At 40.8% G+C, this 19,953-nt stretch overlaps 1 protein-coding gene across 1 annotated transcript in view; it reads left to right on the plus strand.

Annotated features, from left to right (window-relative positions):
• Positions 1 to 8,299: 8,299 nt before the first annotated feature.
• METAP1D (methionyl aminopeptidase type 1D, mitochondrial) overlaps positions 8,300 to 19,953 on the plus strand; it is a 51,037-nt gene continuing 39,383 nt past the window's right edge. Inside the window, exon 1 of the mRNA XM_074145528.1 lies at positions 8,300 to 8,340. Coding sequence (XP_074001629.1) covers positions 8,301 to 8,340 — 40 coding nt within the window. The 5' untranslated portion in view covers position 8,300. The remainder of the gene's footprint in view (positions 8,341 to 19,953) is intronic.

Raw genomic sequence — 19,953 nt, forward strand, 5'->3', positions numbered from 1 at the left:
CCCTAACTTGATTGTCCTGAGGCTGTTCTACTTGGATCCTATTGTACTGTGTAGGGCCTGTGCCATCTTCAGTTTATTGTCCTATGAGCAGGTTAAAGGCTGGTTCTGTGCTCAGGAGGGACGCCAACCACACCACAGGCTCTTTACTCTGTCTTAAAAGTGGATCCTGCTCCCATAAGCTATCAGACCCATTCTACTTAAGCCTCTTAAGGGCCTTGAGCATATTCTTTTTCAAACCCCTAGTTTGCAGGTTCACAATTTCAGGAAGGTACCTCACAGAGAAACAGCTAAAGACTTTAAGGACTCCAAAAGCCCTTCTGCCTCAGTTGTGTGAGAAACATACATATCTGTAGGAAGCAAGTGTCTTTAGGTAGTTCCTTGAATCTATTCTGCTATCCATTACTACTCAGACCTGAGGCCCTCCTGCCTCCTCCCTCCAAGGAATAAATTATGGTATCTTTTCTTGTAGTTCAGACTTAAGAACTGATTTGTCTTGTCCTGTAATCAAGAGGGCTTAATCTGAATAAGGATCATTGAAACTTATTAACCATGTTTCATAGCCCTAATGGGATTCAGGTCTGGCTTTCAAAACTGGAGTTTGTAGACTGACAGTTCTCTACTACCACCTGATACGATGCAAAGAAAAAGTGTAATGTTTTCCAAATGTTTAAAACCTCCTGTGGATTTTTTTTTAATTTCCTATTAAATTCTTTTTAGAGATTTTAATTCTTCTAGCTAGGATATCTTGTCTGTATGATATGTCATTCATCTACTCTAGTATCCAAATCTATTATACTCATTAATAATAACAATTTTTAAAAAACCTCCCTTGATTGTAATAGTCAGCCTGAAGGTAAGTTTTAGGATCTGGGGGGTTGGGGTAGGGTTTTTGTTTGGTTGGGTTTGGTTTCTTATTGAACGCATTCAGGTGTTGGCGATAAGCCAGAAGAGGGAAAGCTGAACTGAAGAACTGTGCTTAAATTCAGTTTCTGCATGGAGGTCCAGGATGGTTCTTGTGCTTCTGGGCAAGTCTAGACTAACACTGCCTGAGCTTTTCCGTTACTAAGGCTGAAGCCACTCATGAAGAAGTTCAGACCTTTTTTTAGAAATGGAAGGACTGACAAGAAAAAATAGTGCCTAATGGGCTGCTTGCCCACTTAAAGAGGTTAAACATTGGTTCTTCTTCATAAGTTATTTTTCTTGGGGCCGGGGAGCATGACAAGGCAGAAGAGTCTGGCGTATCTGTTCCCTTCATCCTTCTAGTCCCTGATGTGGGAAGGGAGAGGAGTTTTGTCTGCTGTCACCCCAAGGTTATGTGGATGTCCCAAAAGGGGTGAGAAATACAAAATGTAGGCTTGATGCTAGAAGTAGTGATGGTTGCCATATTCGACTGATGGTGTGAGATGGATGTGAAAAGGACAAAGTTGCTTTCCTTAGACAAATGGTAAAACTTCTCTCACACAGCGATTAGGGCAGATTAATATTTTCATAACCTATTAGAATATTTTTTTTTTCCTTTTTATGTTGACACCGTTGAAAGAGGTGAGCCAGTGCCTCCAGTTCCCTTACTGGTGAAGGTGCAGTCTTAGCTGAGCATGGTTTCTCATTCCAGTATGGTCTGGAAACATTCTAAGCTGTTGGGATCTGCCTCTGGACAGCAAACATACAACCTGGTTTACAGGAACTATTTTGTTACTAATTCTTGGCAGCAAAGATATGAATAAACAGCCTCTTAGAGATGCAGAAATTTTGAATCCTGCCATCCTGCAGCAGATTACAGCTTCTGCAGCACTGCTGCCAGGAAAGACCATGTGAGTACTCCCTAATCCGTTACAGTTAATTAAGCCAATTAGCTGAAACAAACTTCATCAGCAAATTAAACTAGCCCTGCTGATTTTGCCTGAAGTGGTCTAAGAAGTGTCTACTATCCCTTGGCAAAGAGGCAATAATCTCTTGTGTAAAAGCTAGAAAAAAGCAATAGTTCTACTGACGCTACTTACTGCTTAGGGAGTTTATGCCGGTTTAGTTTGGTGGGCTTTTGGGGCACCTCTGTTCAAACTGACATTTTAGAGACTAAGCATTAATGGTAAAGTTGACTAAACACTTTAGTTTCAGTGGGTGCTAACAGACAATTGCTTTCTGACTTGCCAGTCTGGATGTCTTGTTCCATGGTTTTCAGCAGGGTAACAAATTTCACCTGCAGGCGGGCTCCAGGATTCTTGTCTCTGAAGTATGTACAGGAGTAGCAACTCCAGCAGTTTAGTGAGTCGTATTTATGAAATAAAGACATGTAATGCTGTTTATAAAAGTTTAAGTTTTGTGTAGCTCCTGTTTATATTCCTGTATTGATGTAATTAAGAACGGGGACCTCCTCTTATATTTAAACAAATACTTCTTAGCGTAGTACAGAAAACAGCATAGCTCTCATGAGTATTGTCTGACTTCCGCACGCTGAGAGAGGACCTGTGAACTAGTAACTGCTGTCTGTATAGAATTGCGATGAGATACTGGGGGGATCCTACTTTGTGGATTTGCGAGCTGACAAATGAGCACTGAGGCTGAGCAGCAACTTTCCTCTCTAGATGTAGCAGTGTAGGAATTGGATGGCAGAAGCTGAACGCTGTTAGAGCCCTCTCCTATTCTGGGCACAATATGACACTAAAGTGACCCTGGCTAAGAATTGCTTTTGTTCAAACATATAATCTGTTATCCTTGGTTTCTTAGCTTAAACTGCTCTTGTTCTTCTGAGTTGTTAACATACTATCAGGAACATAGAGCAAACACTAATAATGGGATTATGTGTTTTAATTTACTCTATGACTTTTTTCCTGCATTTTGATTAAATCCAGATTATTCAGTCACTTCACTCGAAAATCAAGTGAAACTTTGTACAATATACTGATACAGCATTTAAGAATTTTGTGCATTTGAATATTCTTTTCAGATTATGCGTAACATTTGGAAGTATATCTGAAGTTTTTCATTGTAGACTGCTGGCATCGGGCTTCTGGTTTGCCCTTTCATCACTTAAAAATCCAGTCACAGCAACAGTGAGTCTACTTCAAGAAAATTCAGTGATCTAAAATGCTGAATTGAGTTCAACTGGTACAGACAAATTTTCTTTCGATGCAAAGCTATTGTCAATGGTGCTAATCCATGATTTTGTCTGAAGAGGTAAATCAAGCTCTGAAAAATGTTTATGTTTAGAAACCTGGGTCAAACTCTTCCCTCTCGTGTATTACGAAACATAAAAGTTACCTACTGCAGATAGATACTACGGAACAACTTCTAGCTCAAAAACTAATAACCCGAAGAAATACAACAGAATACCAATAGTTTCAGAACCGAAAAAGCAAGCTACCTGAAGCTGCAGGGTTTGAAGGACACTTTAACTGCTGTAGTAGGAGGAATAAAGGTCTGTGTAGCTGCAGCAGTATCTTGGGCAGTAAATGTCCGTGCCTCCTATGAGCAAACACACAGAGCTGCTATGTGGCAGCTTCGGCAATTCAGGACTGACCTATTGTCTCTCTCTGGGATGTCAGCAGGAGGGCAAGCAGCCCATAATGTCTATACGAAGGATTTACGTCTGCTTATATAGATCATTTTTTCAATTCCTTTTTGTCTCTCACTGAGACTTTGTTGCTCTTTATGTTTTTCCTTTATCATATTGTACGACTGTCAGACACTAGAAGGCTTGAAAATCTTATGTTGCATATTTTGCCATTTTACCTTTTCTCCCAGTGTCAGTTCTGACCTGATTTCATCAGTATCAAACTGTTATATTCGTAAGCCTATCACCTAAAAGCTTGGAATCTCAGCTTTCAGATTGAAAAATACTATTCTCTAATGCTACTGCTTTGTGAAACATCACTTGCTAGGGTAATTTGGACTTGAAGTTGACAAAAAGACAGCATGGTAAAATATTAAAATGTGTACGTGATAAGCAAGTATCTGTTGCAGATATTTCTGTTGTCTCAAAAAAATCAACTTAAAATCACGGGGAACATTTTTTCTTCCCCATGCCATCAGTATTTCCAGCCATTTTACACTGCTAGCTCTTTCTCCAATGATCAGAAAGGTTTCAATTGAACCCTGAGTTCTATCTATTAAAATGTTTCATTTACAAAAGGCTATTAACCACACCAGTGGCAGTATTTAGAATTGTGAGGCTAAAAATTCAGTGCAACCAGTGCAAACGGAAGGCTATGACACAAAGCAATACAAATAGATGCAAGCTCTGCTCAGGCAGGGCACACTATCTGCCATCATACTGGCATATAACTGTGGAGGGAAAATTGTAGGAGTGGGCTTCCCTCCCTACCACTCAAATCCTTTTTACAATGTAAAAAGAAAAAATAATGCAAATATCAGATTCTACCCAAAACTACTCATTCAAATACACGCTTACTAGGTTCTTTGTTCCTTATGCTAAAGCCTCCAGTAACAGGCATTGCGAGAAACAAGACTACACGCTCTGTATCTGAGCTTCCTCTTAGATTTATAATGGTACAAGCTAGTATAAAAAGGATCAGGAATCTAACAATTTCCAGATTTCTACGTTCACCATATTTTTAATTCTCCAGACTAGAGAAGGAAAGAGAAAAGGGGAAAAAAATGTCCCCCTTTCACTCTTCAAAGCTCTTTTCAGAGATAAGGCTCCCACCCAAATTGAAGGAATCTCAGGTAATGACATGATGAAGACAAAGCCCTTGGAAGAGTGTTTCAGAATTCCCTCTTTGCTGATCTGAAGAGATCTATACAGCAGGAGCAGTACTGTGCGCTGTTTTTTTCCCCTGAAAGTAGCACCAGCTTCTTTAGTAAATAAAGAAAACATAAAAATGTTAATGCTGTAAACATTGCATATATAGGTGTGTGCTCCGTTTGCAGTTGTTGCACAGTTTGAGCTGAGGAGATAAAATGTAAAGGAAATGTAGATCAATGGGAAGAGCTTGACATCCCCTTTTTTGTTTTTAAATGCTAAGGCAATAAGGGAGGTGTTCCTTGTTCAACGGCTGCTATTTTTAGATGCTCATCTTTCTTCCAGCTGAGCCCTCCTCAGAGCTGTATCGGGTGTTCATGTTTTTAAAACTTTCAGTTTCATGGAAAAGATAAAATCTGCCCAGAATGAATTTAATATGATAGGGACCATAAAAATGTCATTTTGCTTTCCCTAGAGCTGTGATGGAACAGTTTGGTGCAGCTTTGTCTGATTATATATATATATATAGTATTACTGCTGTAGGAGGTTTTTTTGTTTTTGCAAGTTCAGGACTCCAAACTGTCTCACGGTGGATCAGATGGCACCAGCGCTGAAAAAAGGGCACCTCTTTGTAATTACAGCAGGACTCAAACAGCACCAGCCTTATCAGCAAAAACTGCTGTGGAACTGAATCATCTTTTGAGACAACCTTAGATAGGAAAGTCTAAGCCTAACCCCGGAAGTGTCCAGCTGCTATACTTAAACTAGATGCATATTTCTATATTCCTCTATGTAAAATTTCTTGTATATGTAAGCCATAACTGTTGTTTTATCGACTATTACAGACTGCTATCAAACTGGCACGTAAAAGCCTAGCTTTATGTCTTCCTTAGCACATCTTTTGCTTATTTTAGTCTCAGCCTGCCCAGTCTTGGGAGGAAATAAAGTTGAGACTCTGTGTTTAGAACATCTGACAGCAGAACTCTGACAGCAGAGAGCCAGCCTACGTCAGATGAGATGCGAAAGACTCTCCTTGAAGAATGTAACACACAGATGTGTCCAAAAGAGCCTGGGCTGAAAAGTGATTTCTCCAAAGCTGCCTCTCAACCCGAAGCTCAGGACAGCTGGAGACATCACTGTCCATCTTAAACATTTCAGAGGATTTGCCAAATGTAAACAAAAGATAATTATATACATGAAGGAAAAAGTGGTGTATTTTCTTTTGGGGACAGAACTTGAACATGGCAAAGTATGATTTTTCAGGTTTGCTGTGTTAGGATATGGTGTATCTCTCCTTTTCTGAGATATTCATCCCCATTTTACTGGTATATAGCTCCTAACAAACCTGTATCTGATATTTATATTTCTTGGTAAAAGGAGAAAACCTGCACCGAAGCATAAATTAGAGACTACTGAATAATGACTGTTGTTAGGCTTAAGATTCATCCGGAGACTGCAAAAATTACACAGTTGTTCTCTTGGAATGTAATCGATCATAATTCAATCAATCCCCTCTTGCTTTCCAATATGCAAAAGGAATCAATCAGGTCTCACCACCAGCACATACCTACAAGTATTGGGAAATAACCTGACACTTAAGGACAAGGTAATTACAAAGGTGGTAGCAGCATAACTAGTGTCGTCTCCAGTTCCTGCATTTTGTTATGCCATCAGCCAGTTTTCAGGCTGTTACAACAGGGAATTTTGGTCTCATGGCTGCAGACAAAAGCCAAGCATTCACTTCATTTTCTCTAACAGTGGCCTCATTCCACCGAGTAGGAAATACTGACTGATGTAAGAAAGGTGAGACTACCTTAGAGCACTCCGTTTCTTTCCTTTTGTGACAGTTCAGGAAGAGACGGCGAATTAACTCGTCATGCATGGCTACTTCCATGGGATGCGTGTTGTTCTCTTCAGGCACATGCAAGCACCCCCACTCCAGCATATGTGTAGTTACTTATGCCAAGCAGCAATAACGTACAATTGCTCTGTACACGGCTGTTACAGAACCAAGGGCTGCCTGGCTGCATTCCTAAAGCCTTGCCAAGATAGAAAATAAGATAAAATGATACCTGATAAGAATCAAACTCCTGAAAGACCATACTATGTTGCAGAAACTTGGAATGAGGTGAAGACATGCGCATTTCTGCCCTGCAAGTGCAGTGTGTGCATACCTCTCACCAGTGGGTAATGATGCTCACGCGCTGTAACTGGGCAGCTTAGCAATGCTGTTTCTTCATTTATTTCTAGCTCTATTTTTCTTCTCTTAAAATCCTATCATTCTCCCCTCACCGAATAACGATGATGAAACGCGTCGGTGCAGAACGTGGCTCTAAGAAGTGGATTGTTTTATTTTTTGGAGGCCGTGCAAGGTATTGTATTGATCTTTAAACTACTTTGTGGTCTGGAGACAGGCTATATGATAGGCTGCCTGCCGCGCTGTGGCAGCTGATGCACTTTTGCTAGCGATGTCTGTATAGGGGCACAGAGACGATCACAGCTCATTTTTTTGATCAGAGAGCTCTTGAAATTTGCTCCTTAAAGGCAGAAATACTTAGCTTTTCTGTATACTGTATACAGAAAAATGTATACAGTATAAAGGCAGAAATACTGTAGCTTTTAAGTTCGTACATTTTTGGGGCTTTTTCTAGAGTACAGGGAGGTAAATAACATCAGCTATTCCCATAAGCTTTGAGGCTATTCTTCTTAATTAAATTGTAAAATTTGCACGTGTGAAGTTAAAAACTACTACCAGCTATACCAGACGAAGAAATCTGGAAAAAATATTTGAGTTTTAGGGTTCAAGCTTTATCCTTCAGATTCTGCACAGGCCTTTACAACAAATGTAACAGCAAAAAACATAGTTCATAGAGTAGTTCATCTTTTTATTCACAAAAGTACAAAAAGGGCTTTTTTATTTAAGAAAAGTCAGGGGGGAAGAAATTATGAGGTAGCTCCAGCACTCATGGAATAGTACGGTTGCAACTCTCTGAGACCGAGTCCCGCTTTGTGAAGTGCTGTCTCTGCCACATCTCTCGTGGGAAAAGCATAGTCTCCAAGCCTGCTAGGCACGTTATAAAGCCGAGCAGGATGGACACGATGTAGAAGGGCCCTTCAGCAGTACTTCAGGGGAACAACAACCTGAAGGCCCCCAAACATCCACCGTAAGGCAGACCGAGGCTGCCACTGACGGCAGCGAGGATCAGCACCGACATTTGAGGGCTGTCACCTGCAAACCCCGCGACACAGCCCGCCGTGCACCGCGCCGCCCGCTCCACCGCCCCGCTCAAACACCCACAGCTCTCCACCGGGGAAGGGCGGGAAGGGGGCGCTCCCGGCCCGCCGCCACAGCCACGGCCGAGGAGCGGCCAGGCCCCGCGCCCTGCTAGAACTACGGGGCAGAGAGGGAGGGCTGCGCGGAGGTGACGGCCGCCGCCCGGCGCGGGCAGGGTGCCGGGGCGGCGCTGAGGGGACGGCCTCGTCACCGGCCTGCCCGAGACCCGCCGCCGGAGCGGGGACTTACCTCAGGCGGCGCGCGCACCCCAACAGCCGCCCCGCGAGGCACCCTCGCGGCCACGTGACTCCTCCTCACATGGGCAAGATGGCGGCGCCCAGAGCTGTCAACGTGCTGCGGAGCGGAGGTTAGCGCGCGCCGCCACCGCCGCCGCCGCGGGGGGCGGGGTGGGGAAGAGGGAAGGGGGGAGGCGCGGGCCCGGCGCGGCGCTTTTCCCTCCTCCTGCCATTCTCACCGGCCGCCGCCGCCGAGCTGGGGGCCTGCCTGGATAATCCGAGGAGCAAAAGCGGCGAGACCCCTCGCCCCGTTGAAGTGCCCGGGACGCGGGAAGGTGGCCCGGAGCGGCGGGGCCTGGGCAGCCGGAGCGGGGTCCCTCAACAGCAGCCGCAGCGCTTCGGTCGGTGCTGTTACGGCTGCGTGTTCCCTTGGCGCTGTGCTGGAGTTTGAGGCCGACCGGGCCGCCTCACCTCCCCTCAGCGGGCGGACACCAGGCAGCGCCTGCGGCCTGGGCAGTGGTGGACAGTACGGGTAGGCCACAGGGGTGTTTTGCTGTGATCGTTTTTGCTGTTAGAATTTAAGCGTTTGACAGAAAAAGTAATGTGACAGAAGTACATGCGCTCCTACCGACGCACTCAACCGCAGAACTTGGTTGGTGTTGGCACTTGGGCGTGTGTCACGGCTTCACAGGCCCCCTCGCCCCTCGTAATCCCACACGGCACCTTCTCTACCACGTAACCTCTCACAAGTGAATCGCTCCCATCAGCCCATGACTTATTAATACATAAGAACAACTGTGCAAGATGCTGTACTTAGCTGAAAAAACGCACTGTCTTATTGGCATAACATTATTTCCCTCTCGTTCCTTCCCCTCAGTGTTTTACTGTCTCATGTTAAATTAGATGGGAAGCTCTTGGGGTGTACCCTTCTGTGACTGTTTTGTTTTAGTACCCGTGGTAAAATCTTAAATGTGTGAACGGAAGGAAATACCTCACCATAATCTTGATTAAAGACTTGTATGATTAATTTTTTTTTTAAGACTGTGAAATACTTACTATAGGAATAGGAGGTAGAGTGATCCCAGATTATTATTTACCTTAAACATTAAATTGAATGCTGTGTGCTTTCAGCTAAAGCATAATATTGCAAAGCTTTATACCTGGCATAACAAAATTTCAATCCCTTTTCTCATGTTATGAATCCTGTACTTCTACTGTACTTTTATTTCTCATTCTATCCAATAGTCTTGAAAACTATTGGAAAATGTAAAGTACTTTTCTTCATAGTTAATCGTGAATTTTTTAGGGCAGGAGTGCTGCATCTTTTTTATTTTTTTTCAGTGGTGAAGGCTCATATCTGTAAGGAAATTTAAGTTTGTCTGGACTCTTGGAATCCGAGCATCAGCTGAGCTCTCAGAAGAGCTGCAACATTTGGCCTTCAGAGTCTCCTATTTGTTTTATTTCTAACAGCTGTCAGAACCTTCCCTCTCACGTGTGGAACGTAATCACATTTTTTAGTATAGAATACCATACAAATAATGATTTATTTGTTTGAATCTCAAATGAATTGAAATTTAGGATACAGCTTAATACTAGTCTTCATTATTTGCTTCAGCAGTTCTGTGTCTGTAACCTTTTTGTTCTGGATATTGTTTTCGTCATGTGTCCGTGCCCTACTGCTGCCTCCAGCCCCCTCCACACCTAGAAACCTGACGTCTGTCATCCAGTTAAAAGACCCAAACTGTTTAAATTTGTTAAGCCTTCATACCTTCCCTTCAGGCATCAAACCTTGTTCAGCTCCCCTAGTGGATATGCATTTCCAGAAGTTGAAAAAGCAAAACTGTCATAGTTCAGACAAGACTGATTAAACTAAATCCAATTTTCTCTGAATTGGACAGTTCAGTATAATTTAATTTGCAAATACTGAAGGACAGAAGTAATTTAAATTAGATTTCTATTCACCTAAGGGAATCTGTTCTACCTAAATTGAATGAAAATTACTTTTTTATAGCCTCTTTTGTGATTTTTTTTCATATTTCCGGTTATGTTTTTGTAAATGATGAAAGGAAAGTTTTCTTATTATGAAAGTCTTTCTAGATAAGTGCATTTGAACAGCAGAGATCTTAGAAGATTTTATACTGGTTAAACACTTCCTCTACATATCAGAAGGACTTAGGCTAGCCTAAAAAATCTTTATTATATTTGAAAAAAGTAAATAAGTTGAATGGAAGGTTGTAGGAAGTTAAGAAGTTTTGTGCCTTTTCAGTAGACATATAGGGAATTTATTTGCATAGTCTCTGCCTTGCTAGCGTCAGAATTGCAACACTGTCAACCCAAGGAGAAGGAACACAACTTTGTAAGAGTGTGAGTGGCTTGCACAGACCTTTGTGAAATTCCTTAGGCTCAACCACTGCATTTCAGAGTGACCTTGCAGTGAGTTGAACTGCATTTTAGCTGCCAACCTTTCTTGAACGGTATTTGAATTTTAGAGGTGATACGTAAAGGTGTGAATTGCATTTACCATTTTGTAAAAGAAAACTAAGAAACATCCAGAACACAGGCACGTTGAATTGGTGTGTCATGTCACAGTTTGTACTCATAAATAGTACAGATTATATGGTGAGTCATTTGGCTTGTAAATGGTCTAATTACGTATTGTGAGAGTTTCAGGTATTACAATAATTGCATCTGTGATACTTCATTGATAATAAAGTAGAAGACATCAAAGAACTGCACGTCTACAAATACAACTTAGATGGTTTAAGGCATATTAGTCTTTTATTGATTTATTCATTTAAGTAAATTACTGTAGAGTAGAAGGCCCTAATTCCTTGTAATGAAGTTTCAGGACTTTGAGCCACAGGAAAATAATTGATGAGAAGACATCCCCTGTAAAATGAGTTACTTACTGTGTTAAATACTGATATAACTGATTTCTGATCTTGCTTCCCTATCTCTAACTATGAATGAGTATTCCGTAGTAACCTATGTGGCATATTACTGGCCAGACTTTTAAAGTTAAGTGACTGTAGACTGACGGTGTGTGATACACCTCTTAGATATGTCAGCTGTGTTCCCAGGCTGTCCATTTGCTTGTTCATCGCCTTGTTAAGCCCCTTACGGAGCTGGGAATTTGTACACAGGCTCCTGAACAGGTACCAATAAACCTGGAAACTGCTCTTGGGTAGAAGCTGTAGCTGTACCACAGTATGGGAGATGGCTGAGAGATACTTTGCTGCAGATGCAGAGCCTTTTAGAAATGATTGTTGTCAAAATTAGGGTTAGGTTTCTGAGGTTCCAAAATGTTTCTGGGAATGTTACTCTTTTCCCCTCCATAAGTAAAATGAAGAGGAGATACAGAAATGTCCTTTAAACCTTTTTTTAAAAAAAAGCAGGGGGGCATAGCTGGAGTTTGATTTTGTTGCAATACAGCTTCAAAGCCCTGTACTTCTGGGTTTGCCTGGAAGTAGTGAGTATTACTAGCAATTAGACTTTTTTCTTTTTTTGTATTACAAAACATTCATATTTAGGCCATGTATATCACAAGTTTGGTTCATGGGTCTTGTCAGTAATGCATGGTTGAGTACTATCTATACTTCACAGTTAGTCTAGGCAAAACTGAGTATTTCAAAGGAATGATAAAACTCTTCTGCAGCAGGGTGTTTACATAAAAATCATCAAACTATTCTGAAGCGTTAAAGAAGTTAGAAATATTAGTTCGGACCCTGCAGAGAGTGGACCAATAGAAGGTGTAGCAAGTGACTGAAGCAATATGAAGTGATTTGGTTTACATGTTTTACATACAGTGCACATATATATAGTTTTATGTAGTGTTTTTATTTGTGGTCAGACATGGCTTTGCCATTTAGGATGGTAAAACTGGTAGTCAACTTCTAAATTACCATTTTATATTGAACTCCGCATGTCAGTGTACAGAAGCGTGGTATGGAGTCTCCAGCTGGGAGGTGGTTAAATAAATAAATAAAGTGCCTGCTGTAAATCTCTTCGAATTTCCATGGCTTTTTGATTTCCAGAACTATGGTCAAGATCAAATTGGTTACCTTACTGAGTAATATCTACCCAAAACTGTTACAGTTTCCACTACCTGCAAGGGGAGAGGACTGTCTTCAATCTCTGGGAATCTTTTTTGCAGCGGTTTCTGATTTCCTGTTGCCAACACTAACCCACTTCTTCCATAGGCAGGAACCTGGACTTCCTGGCATGTCACCTCCTCACCCGCACAGCCTGCTACGGAGGATCTAGGATCTTTCTGAATAATTAGCAGAATCAGCATCTGAGCTGAGTTGAGGCAGCCTTCCCACAGTGTCCTTAGTTTCCTTTCCTTTTACTTACATTCATGAAATATTTATACATTATCCGGGCTTCATCAAACGCGTGTGGTCATCTTTGTTTCATGAACGCAGCTGAGGGTGCCTACTGGTCCTTCGGGAAGCAGGGGGGATACCCCTGTGAAAAATAAGGTACTGAACTGTATTTTAGGGACATGTAATTTTCATTACCTTAACCTTAATTTAGAGTTGACCTTTATCATTATCAATATTCAGCCAGTTTGTGCATTCCGTCCAGATGGGAACCTGTTTTTTTCACTCCTGCATTGGAATTGGAGTTGACATAAAACATTTGACCAGACTTAAGAAATTGAGTGAATTTGGGTTAGAAGATAGAGCATTAATGCCTATCTAATACAAGACTCCTGTCTCTTGAGTTATCTGTAAAAGCTTTACTGAATCTTTTACTAAGCAGTATTTCTGATACACGTGGTCCATATCTTGCATTTTATTAGTCTGCAGCCCTTGATAATGCTCGTGGTCTCATGAAATGCAAACTTTTCAGTATTTTTAAGAGGAAGTGAAAGAAGTGAACAAAATAAAGTAATTATCTTTTTTGCTAAAATCAAAACACACATGCCAGATTTTTTAACTGCCATGTGCTACTGAATCAATCTATTTCCATCTTTTTGATGATGCATTTTGAAATAGGAGTTACATTTATTTTTTAAAAATTGTTGTAACTTGCCCATTGTTAAGTGTATTTAACCATAAACTTCAACACATATGAGATTATTCTCATGTTAAAAATTAATCATAAAAATCTTCTTAGCACTATTAATATTCAAATGGTAAAAGTATTTCTTCATCCATATCTTCATCACTGTTAAAAAGAAACTTAGAAATGTACAACTCAAAAAATTAATGCTCATCTATAGTAACTTTCAATACTCTTAAGCTAATGCTTTTTAAAAAATTAACCATAGCATATACAGTTAACAGCTTTGGAGAGACTTGACTAAATGTTTCCTGGTATTCCAGACTGATAATGAAATATGTCCTGTAATTCTGAGGTTTTTTGGCAGATGAGAAAAAGTGGTTGAAAACTTTCACTAGAGAGTTTTCAAGATCAAATGATGCTTGGCTGCAGTGTGCAATATATGAGCTGGGCAATTAGCTGGAAGAAAATATTAATTCACATTTTCCATTAATTTGCAGACAGACTTATGTCTCCAGAATTTAACATTAGCATTATCAGCTGCAAATGGTGCATGGTGGAAGTTCAAACCATTTGATTGTAGTACACTTTTAACATTTTTCAAATGATCCTAAGGTAGTTTCATCCCTGTCTTGGAAATAATCAGGCAGACGAGGAATTATTCCCATTTCAACAGTGCAGCAATGAGTAACTTTGGGGGAGACAGACACTTTCATGGTTTGAGGCACGAGAGAAAAAATATTCCCCTTTCAATAAAGTGTTTAATTGTTCTCTTCTTTCAGTTGAGAGGTAATGTATTGTTGGCAGCACACAGCCCCTTTGTTCTGACAAGATCTATCACTTCTGGCTGTGGATGAATTTTTAGGGTGTGGTCTTTCCCTGAGTTTAGGTTTTTCTATCTGCCAGCATTAGCTACGATTGCCTTTAAATGAAGGAAAGTCATTTGCTGATGTCCAGCTGTGGTGGTGGACATCAACTTGTTGATATACCTGAAAACAAGCCACCACAGTGGAGGCTGTATTTGGTTCAGCAGCTCCTGGGTCCAGTTTTGATGTAGGAGGGAAGGTGGCATCCCTGCTCCTGTCAGCAGGCTACAGCCCGGCTGGCACAGCTGACAGTTTATAAAGCAGCAGCGTTTTCACATGCAGTTACATTTAAGCGATCTGTATACGAGATATTAGGCATTGCCTGAGTGTTTTTAGTTGGTGGCTAGATGCTGATACTCGTTTTCTGCCTCATCAGCAGCTTTGCTGACCCACGCCTACTCATGTAGCCATTCATTCCCGTACATAAAAAGTCTTTTCTTCTCTGTAGAAAGGTGCCCGTTGACCTGGTGCTAGAGCGTTACCATTGAGGTTACAACTGAAATCCACATAGAGACAAAATTTGTGACAAGTTCCTGAAGAGTACTTAGTTTCAGCCTTTTGTGAATGCTCTCTCTGCTCTGCATTCCTTGTACCTTGGGTGGCCAGGTCCCAGACAGTGTCCTATATCTGCCAGTACTTAGCCTGTGATAAATATATTGGACCGGTACATTTTTAGATACCAGAAGTTAACTGAGCTGTAATCCTTCAGGCAAAATTGAGCTGGAAGTTTATTTTACATGTGTCATTTTCCATTTTGCAGAGTTTTCCTTAAAGCTCACCTGGACCTTTCCCTAAGCAGAGAGGAGCTGCTTTCTCTTTTCACTCCCATCGCAGAGCTCTGAAACTTTTCCACTGTCTGCAGCAGCTCACCGCCCTGGTGTGGTGATTCTGTGAAAGGGCTGATGTCCAGCTGTGTGTGTAGGCTACTAACCCTGAAGGAAAACACCAGAAAGCTCTGGGAAAGTTTCTCCACCAAGAAACAGGGATGCCCCATCATAGGGACTTGGCTTGCTGCCTTGTTTCCAAAATAGGTTTTACAGTGCTCTCTCAGTCTTCAGTTAGACGTGGGGATGCCCATGAGTGAGGAGCACTCCCGGTTTGCATGTACAACTTCTGCATTGCCTGCCAGAGGTTTTTGTCCTTGTCAGACTTTTCCTTACCTGGCTTCAGGTATAGAAGCAAAGACTCAACATAATACCATGTAATAGGGTGGAAAGTCTGAAACGGAAAGTCATGGCTGTGATTTTAATTCCAGGTGTGCAGTTCAGTGCTGGCTTTGGGCAGCACAAAAGGCAAACTTTATCTCTTATTGAAGGGGTAGGTCTCTTCAGGCTCACAAACGAAGTGTTACTAACATGCAAGTTTTAGTGTTGCTCTGCAAAGGACCAAATGACAGATTTAACTTTCTCTATACTTACACAGCAAATCAATGAAATAAAGGATACCACTTCACAATCTCTAGGGATTAAATTAAATTGAAGAAAAGAGAGATACAGGTTCTTAAAATCTTAAAATCTACGATCCTGCTGAGCCTATGTACAGGATCCAACTGCAAGTGAATTCTCTGGCTTCTTGGTTCATGCATGTTCTGTTACTTAAAGCATCACAAATAGTGATATAGGATATCATAGGTCTCTGGTGGTCTCTAGGCTTGTTTACTCTAATATATTGCATTTGAACAGAAAGAATGAAGGATTTAACCATCCCTAAGGAAATTCCAGACCTCAAATTGTGAATTATGTTGATTTTTAGAGCAGATAGCTCTAACCAAAATCACAGTGTCAGATGCCATGTGAGCATATAGCATAACATTTTTTTGCCTCCGAGAGCTTGCAGTGCAGGTAGCTATGGCAGACAAAAGGGACTGACATCGTGAGCGCTAGTTGACGATGGAGAAACTGTAGCACCGAGGGAGTAATTTGTGGAGGGTCTTGTGGCAGCGCAGCATCGGCAGAATGAAACGGGGCCTGAGGCTGCCCTAATGCCTGCTGCTCCTGAGCTACCAGGCTAACACACGTTTTAACAGTGGACATATGTGAAGTGGCTTTCTACGTTTAAATAATGTATTCCTTTTACTCAGACTTTTGCACTGAATTACCCTACCTAGACCAGAAGCTGGCCTTAAGATGAATGTAAAAACAATGAAGCACATGTCTGTAAAGTTTGGGAAGTGCGTTGTGGGTGTTCTCTAGCTGTGCAGGGGAAACTGAACTGAGCCGGTCTGGCACGCTTACCCTCATTTCTTGCGTGGTTTTCTATGTATAGCTGGAGTTGGAGTGTAAGGTTGAGGCTACCAAAAAAATATTGCTATACTGTCATGGTATTTTCTTTTTTCATTCTGAAGAAACCTGTGTTTCTGCTGAAGTCACATTGAAGACAGGCTACTGGTTTTGAACTTGTTCTGGTGCTAAAGCTGCAGCAGAGGTCTGTGTCATGAAATCTAAACTGGTTTTCCTTTCCACGATACTCACACATACTAGACATGATGTTCTGGTTGAGACAGTTGTGAATCATGAGGAAATTTAAGTGAAAGCTTAGGAGTTTTTGAGGTAAAATCACCTATAGGATCCCTAGTTACAATGATCTCAATTTGGGATTGTATAATTTTCCCTCTTTTTTTTTCCTATGTTCCTGCTTCCTCCTCCCCAGCTCCCAAACAAGCACATTCCTATAGCGCTTGGAAATGCACCTCTGGTGAGACAGACTTGCTGCCTCTTCTTCTCTTTGACAGTTTGATGTGGTGATGTGCCAACCCCAGATAGCTTGCAGTGCTTTGAGACACCACATCCCAGTGCTGTCAATCTAGCAGTATTTATTAGCATTAAAATTTAATTTGAAAATATTTTGAAGTAATGAAGTGGGAGGGGGAGTGGGTTACAGGGCAATTGTTTTTTATTTTTTGGTTTTGATGTTGTGCCTGTTCAAGCTGTGTGCATTTCTCGCAGTGGTTTCTTTCCTAAGTATTTCTATTTAAATTAATGTTGTTAAAATATACTTGTGTGTCTGGTCTAACTTTCATAATCCATATGTGAAAAAGTGAGAGAACGTATACAAGGAGTGGTCTGTATGTTGTACACTCTCTGCCTTACAGCTATTGCATCCTGTAGAAAGAGGCTGTTTGGCTACAGCAGTGTTTTAATTTAATTTTTTAGGTTTTAGTTACACATTTCTGGAGTCTCCCATACCACTTCTGTTACCTGATGGCGCCTATATTTCATCAAGTTTAGACAAGCAGTCTACCTGGACTTAGGCCCAGAGGAACTGCCGTAACTGAACATGATCCCCTCTGCCTGGGAATACAAGACCTGTAGTACCACAATTCCCAAGGGAATTGAAAGAAAACTGTATTCAAGCCTCGCCTCCTGCTTTTTTTAATTGTCTTCGTTGTTTTTATGTGGTATTGATGGGTAGCATACCTCACCACAAGTAAAATCTGGTATTAGTTTGTTGATAATTAAGAGAAAAGATTATTTTTAACCTGGACTTGAAAACAGAAGCAGGAAAGAGCACAGGCAGTGACAGAAGTTACTCTGACATCTCTTGATTACTGCTTGCAAATAAAGTGACAAGTTATTAAACAAAATAACAAAAAGTGTTACAGCACTAGTGTTATCACGTTGGAGTTTTTTTACTACATTATAATTTTTATGCTTCCAGAGTTTAATGGATGTAATTGTGTATTTTAATTTTGTTCTTGCATGTTTCTCTTTAATCTGTTTCAGTCTGTTAGAAAAGCTGCATTATATAAACATCGTATATTATTTTAGCTGCAGAATATTATCATGGCGGATTTTTCATTTAGGAAATGTTTTTTGAATTTTTTTATGATTGCAGAGTGAGTGTTAGTGTTCAATCCAATTAAATGTAATTGCATTCCCTGTATGTTTTATTTTTAGTTTGCTCTTATATGCCTTTATTTTCATCAGGAATTGTAAATTTTACTTTTTTTTTTTTTTTAAAGCATGGAGTTGGCAGTTAGACACAAGCCCACCTTAAAACAATGAAATAATTGTCTTAAAATTCTTCTAAATGTGGGGAACATGTAGTTTCTGCTTAATGATCAAGAACTTTTTCTTCATGTTGTTTTCAAGTGTGTGATCCTATTAGTTTTGTCTTTTGTAAGTTTAAAAAATTAAGATGGGGAAGAGTAATTAAAAACTGCTTGTTTCTTCCTATTCTGGCTTTTATGTCCAGGTCAACTCGACAGGCAGGCAGAACATGTGAATTGCTCTTTTAGCTACATATATTTTTGTCATTGTTCATTTATCTTTTACTGCTCATATTACTTAACTAACATGTTATACCGTTGGTTGTAGAGAGGGTTTTTTTTTCCCTGGTATCTTAAGAAAAAGTGTGGAAATATTTGCCTTGATCTAGATCTTGTTTTTCTGTTATTGTTGCAGTTTGTCTGACATTTATTTTTCTAAACATGAGCCGTTTACCCTGGGAGGAACTACAGTGGCTGGAGAACATGTTAAGCTCTGGGATTGCAAATGTGAAGACTGAACAGATAAGGATTCTCAGATTTACTTATTTAAATCTAGTGAGTAATAAACATCTGAAATAAAGATGTCATTACTAAAACTTCATTATTTTTTTCCTCTCAGTAAGGGAATATAAGGTCTGCTGTAGCACAGTACATGTATTGTGTATTGTGTGGGCCGTATTGTGTTCACATCTTCCAGGCTTCTTGTCTGCTCCAGGTTTAACATTCCTGGTATTGCTGAGGTTTAAAACAAAAAAAAAAAGTAGGAAAAAAATCATATCAGATCTTTTTGAACCTCAAAAAGGTAAAAGTATAATCATGTGGTATAATCACATTAAGAATTTTTTTCTAGTCACTAGCAAGGGGGGCAGTTATTGTTCTTGCTAGACAGAGTTCATTCTAAGTCTTTGATGGTTAGAGAATGCCTGAGGAGTGAAGCTGAAGTTGTTTTCTTGCATTATGGCCGTACTCGGAGGCCTCAGGCTTCAGGTTTCTGTTGCCTGAATTGTAAGATTCTCCTGCCCCAGAGACTGTGCAGCAGTTTGCAAATAAATAAGGGAGAGAGGCAGAGGCTTTTGGCAACACTGAGGCTTTCTCAGCTCACTGCTCGGTGGTGAATGAGTTTGAGAACCTACATCGTGAGTCCTACCTTGGTGTCTTGTGAACTTCCACTTCCTTGTGTCAGTGATTGTGGCGGGAGCTAGCGGTCCTTGGGAGCTCACCAGCTTTCGTTAACAGGAGGCTCTCCTGCTAGTCTGCCACAGTCCTTCTCACAGTTACACAAGTTCTATAGCTGCGTAGCTGAAGAGAAGGCATGATCTCAACACAGGATGGGGCTCAGGTCCTCTATGGAACTGGGAGCCAGGGACTTGGGGGCTGGTGGTGGTGTGCATGGCATCGATAAGCCATTGAACTTTCTGTGTCTTTCTACACCGACAATGGAGATATTTATCTACCTTGCAGGTGCGTTGGTTGAGATTAATGAGTTGTTTGTAAAGCACTCTGAAGATGAAAAGCACTATAAAAATGCTAAGTATTATTATGTATGAGCTCTTGAGTGCATAATGGCTGTTTGCCTGCCAGTATTTAAAGCAATTTGTGGCACACTAAGTATGAAAGGCACTGTATGAAGTCAAGTTCTAGTTTCCATTTAAGAAAAGTCACTTTTATTTTGTGTTCAGCAGTTGAGTCACACCACTGGTCTTTGGTGTTATCTAGAGTGAAAACAGACTCTAGAAGACTTTTTAAGAGGAACTGTTTCAAAACTTTTAAAACTAGGTTATTTTATAATACAGGTTTCTTATCAATTGGTCGTTTCTTACCCTCTCTGTAAGTCTTGGGTTTTGTTTGCCAAATTCCCAGATCTTCTACCTTCTCTCATTTTG

This window comes from Numenius arquata, chromosome 3, assembly GCF_964106895.1.
Source record: "Numenius arquata chromosome 3, bNumArq3.hap1.1, whole genome shotgun sequence".
In the NCBI taxonomy this organism is placed as follows: domain Eukaryota; kingdom Metazoa; phylum Chordata; class Aves; order Charadriiformes; family Scolopacidae; genus Numenius; species Numenius arquata.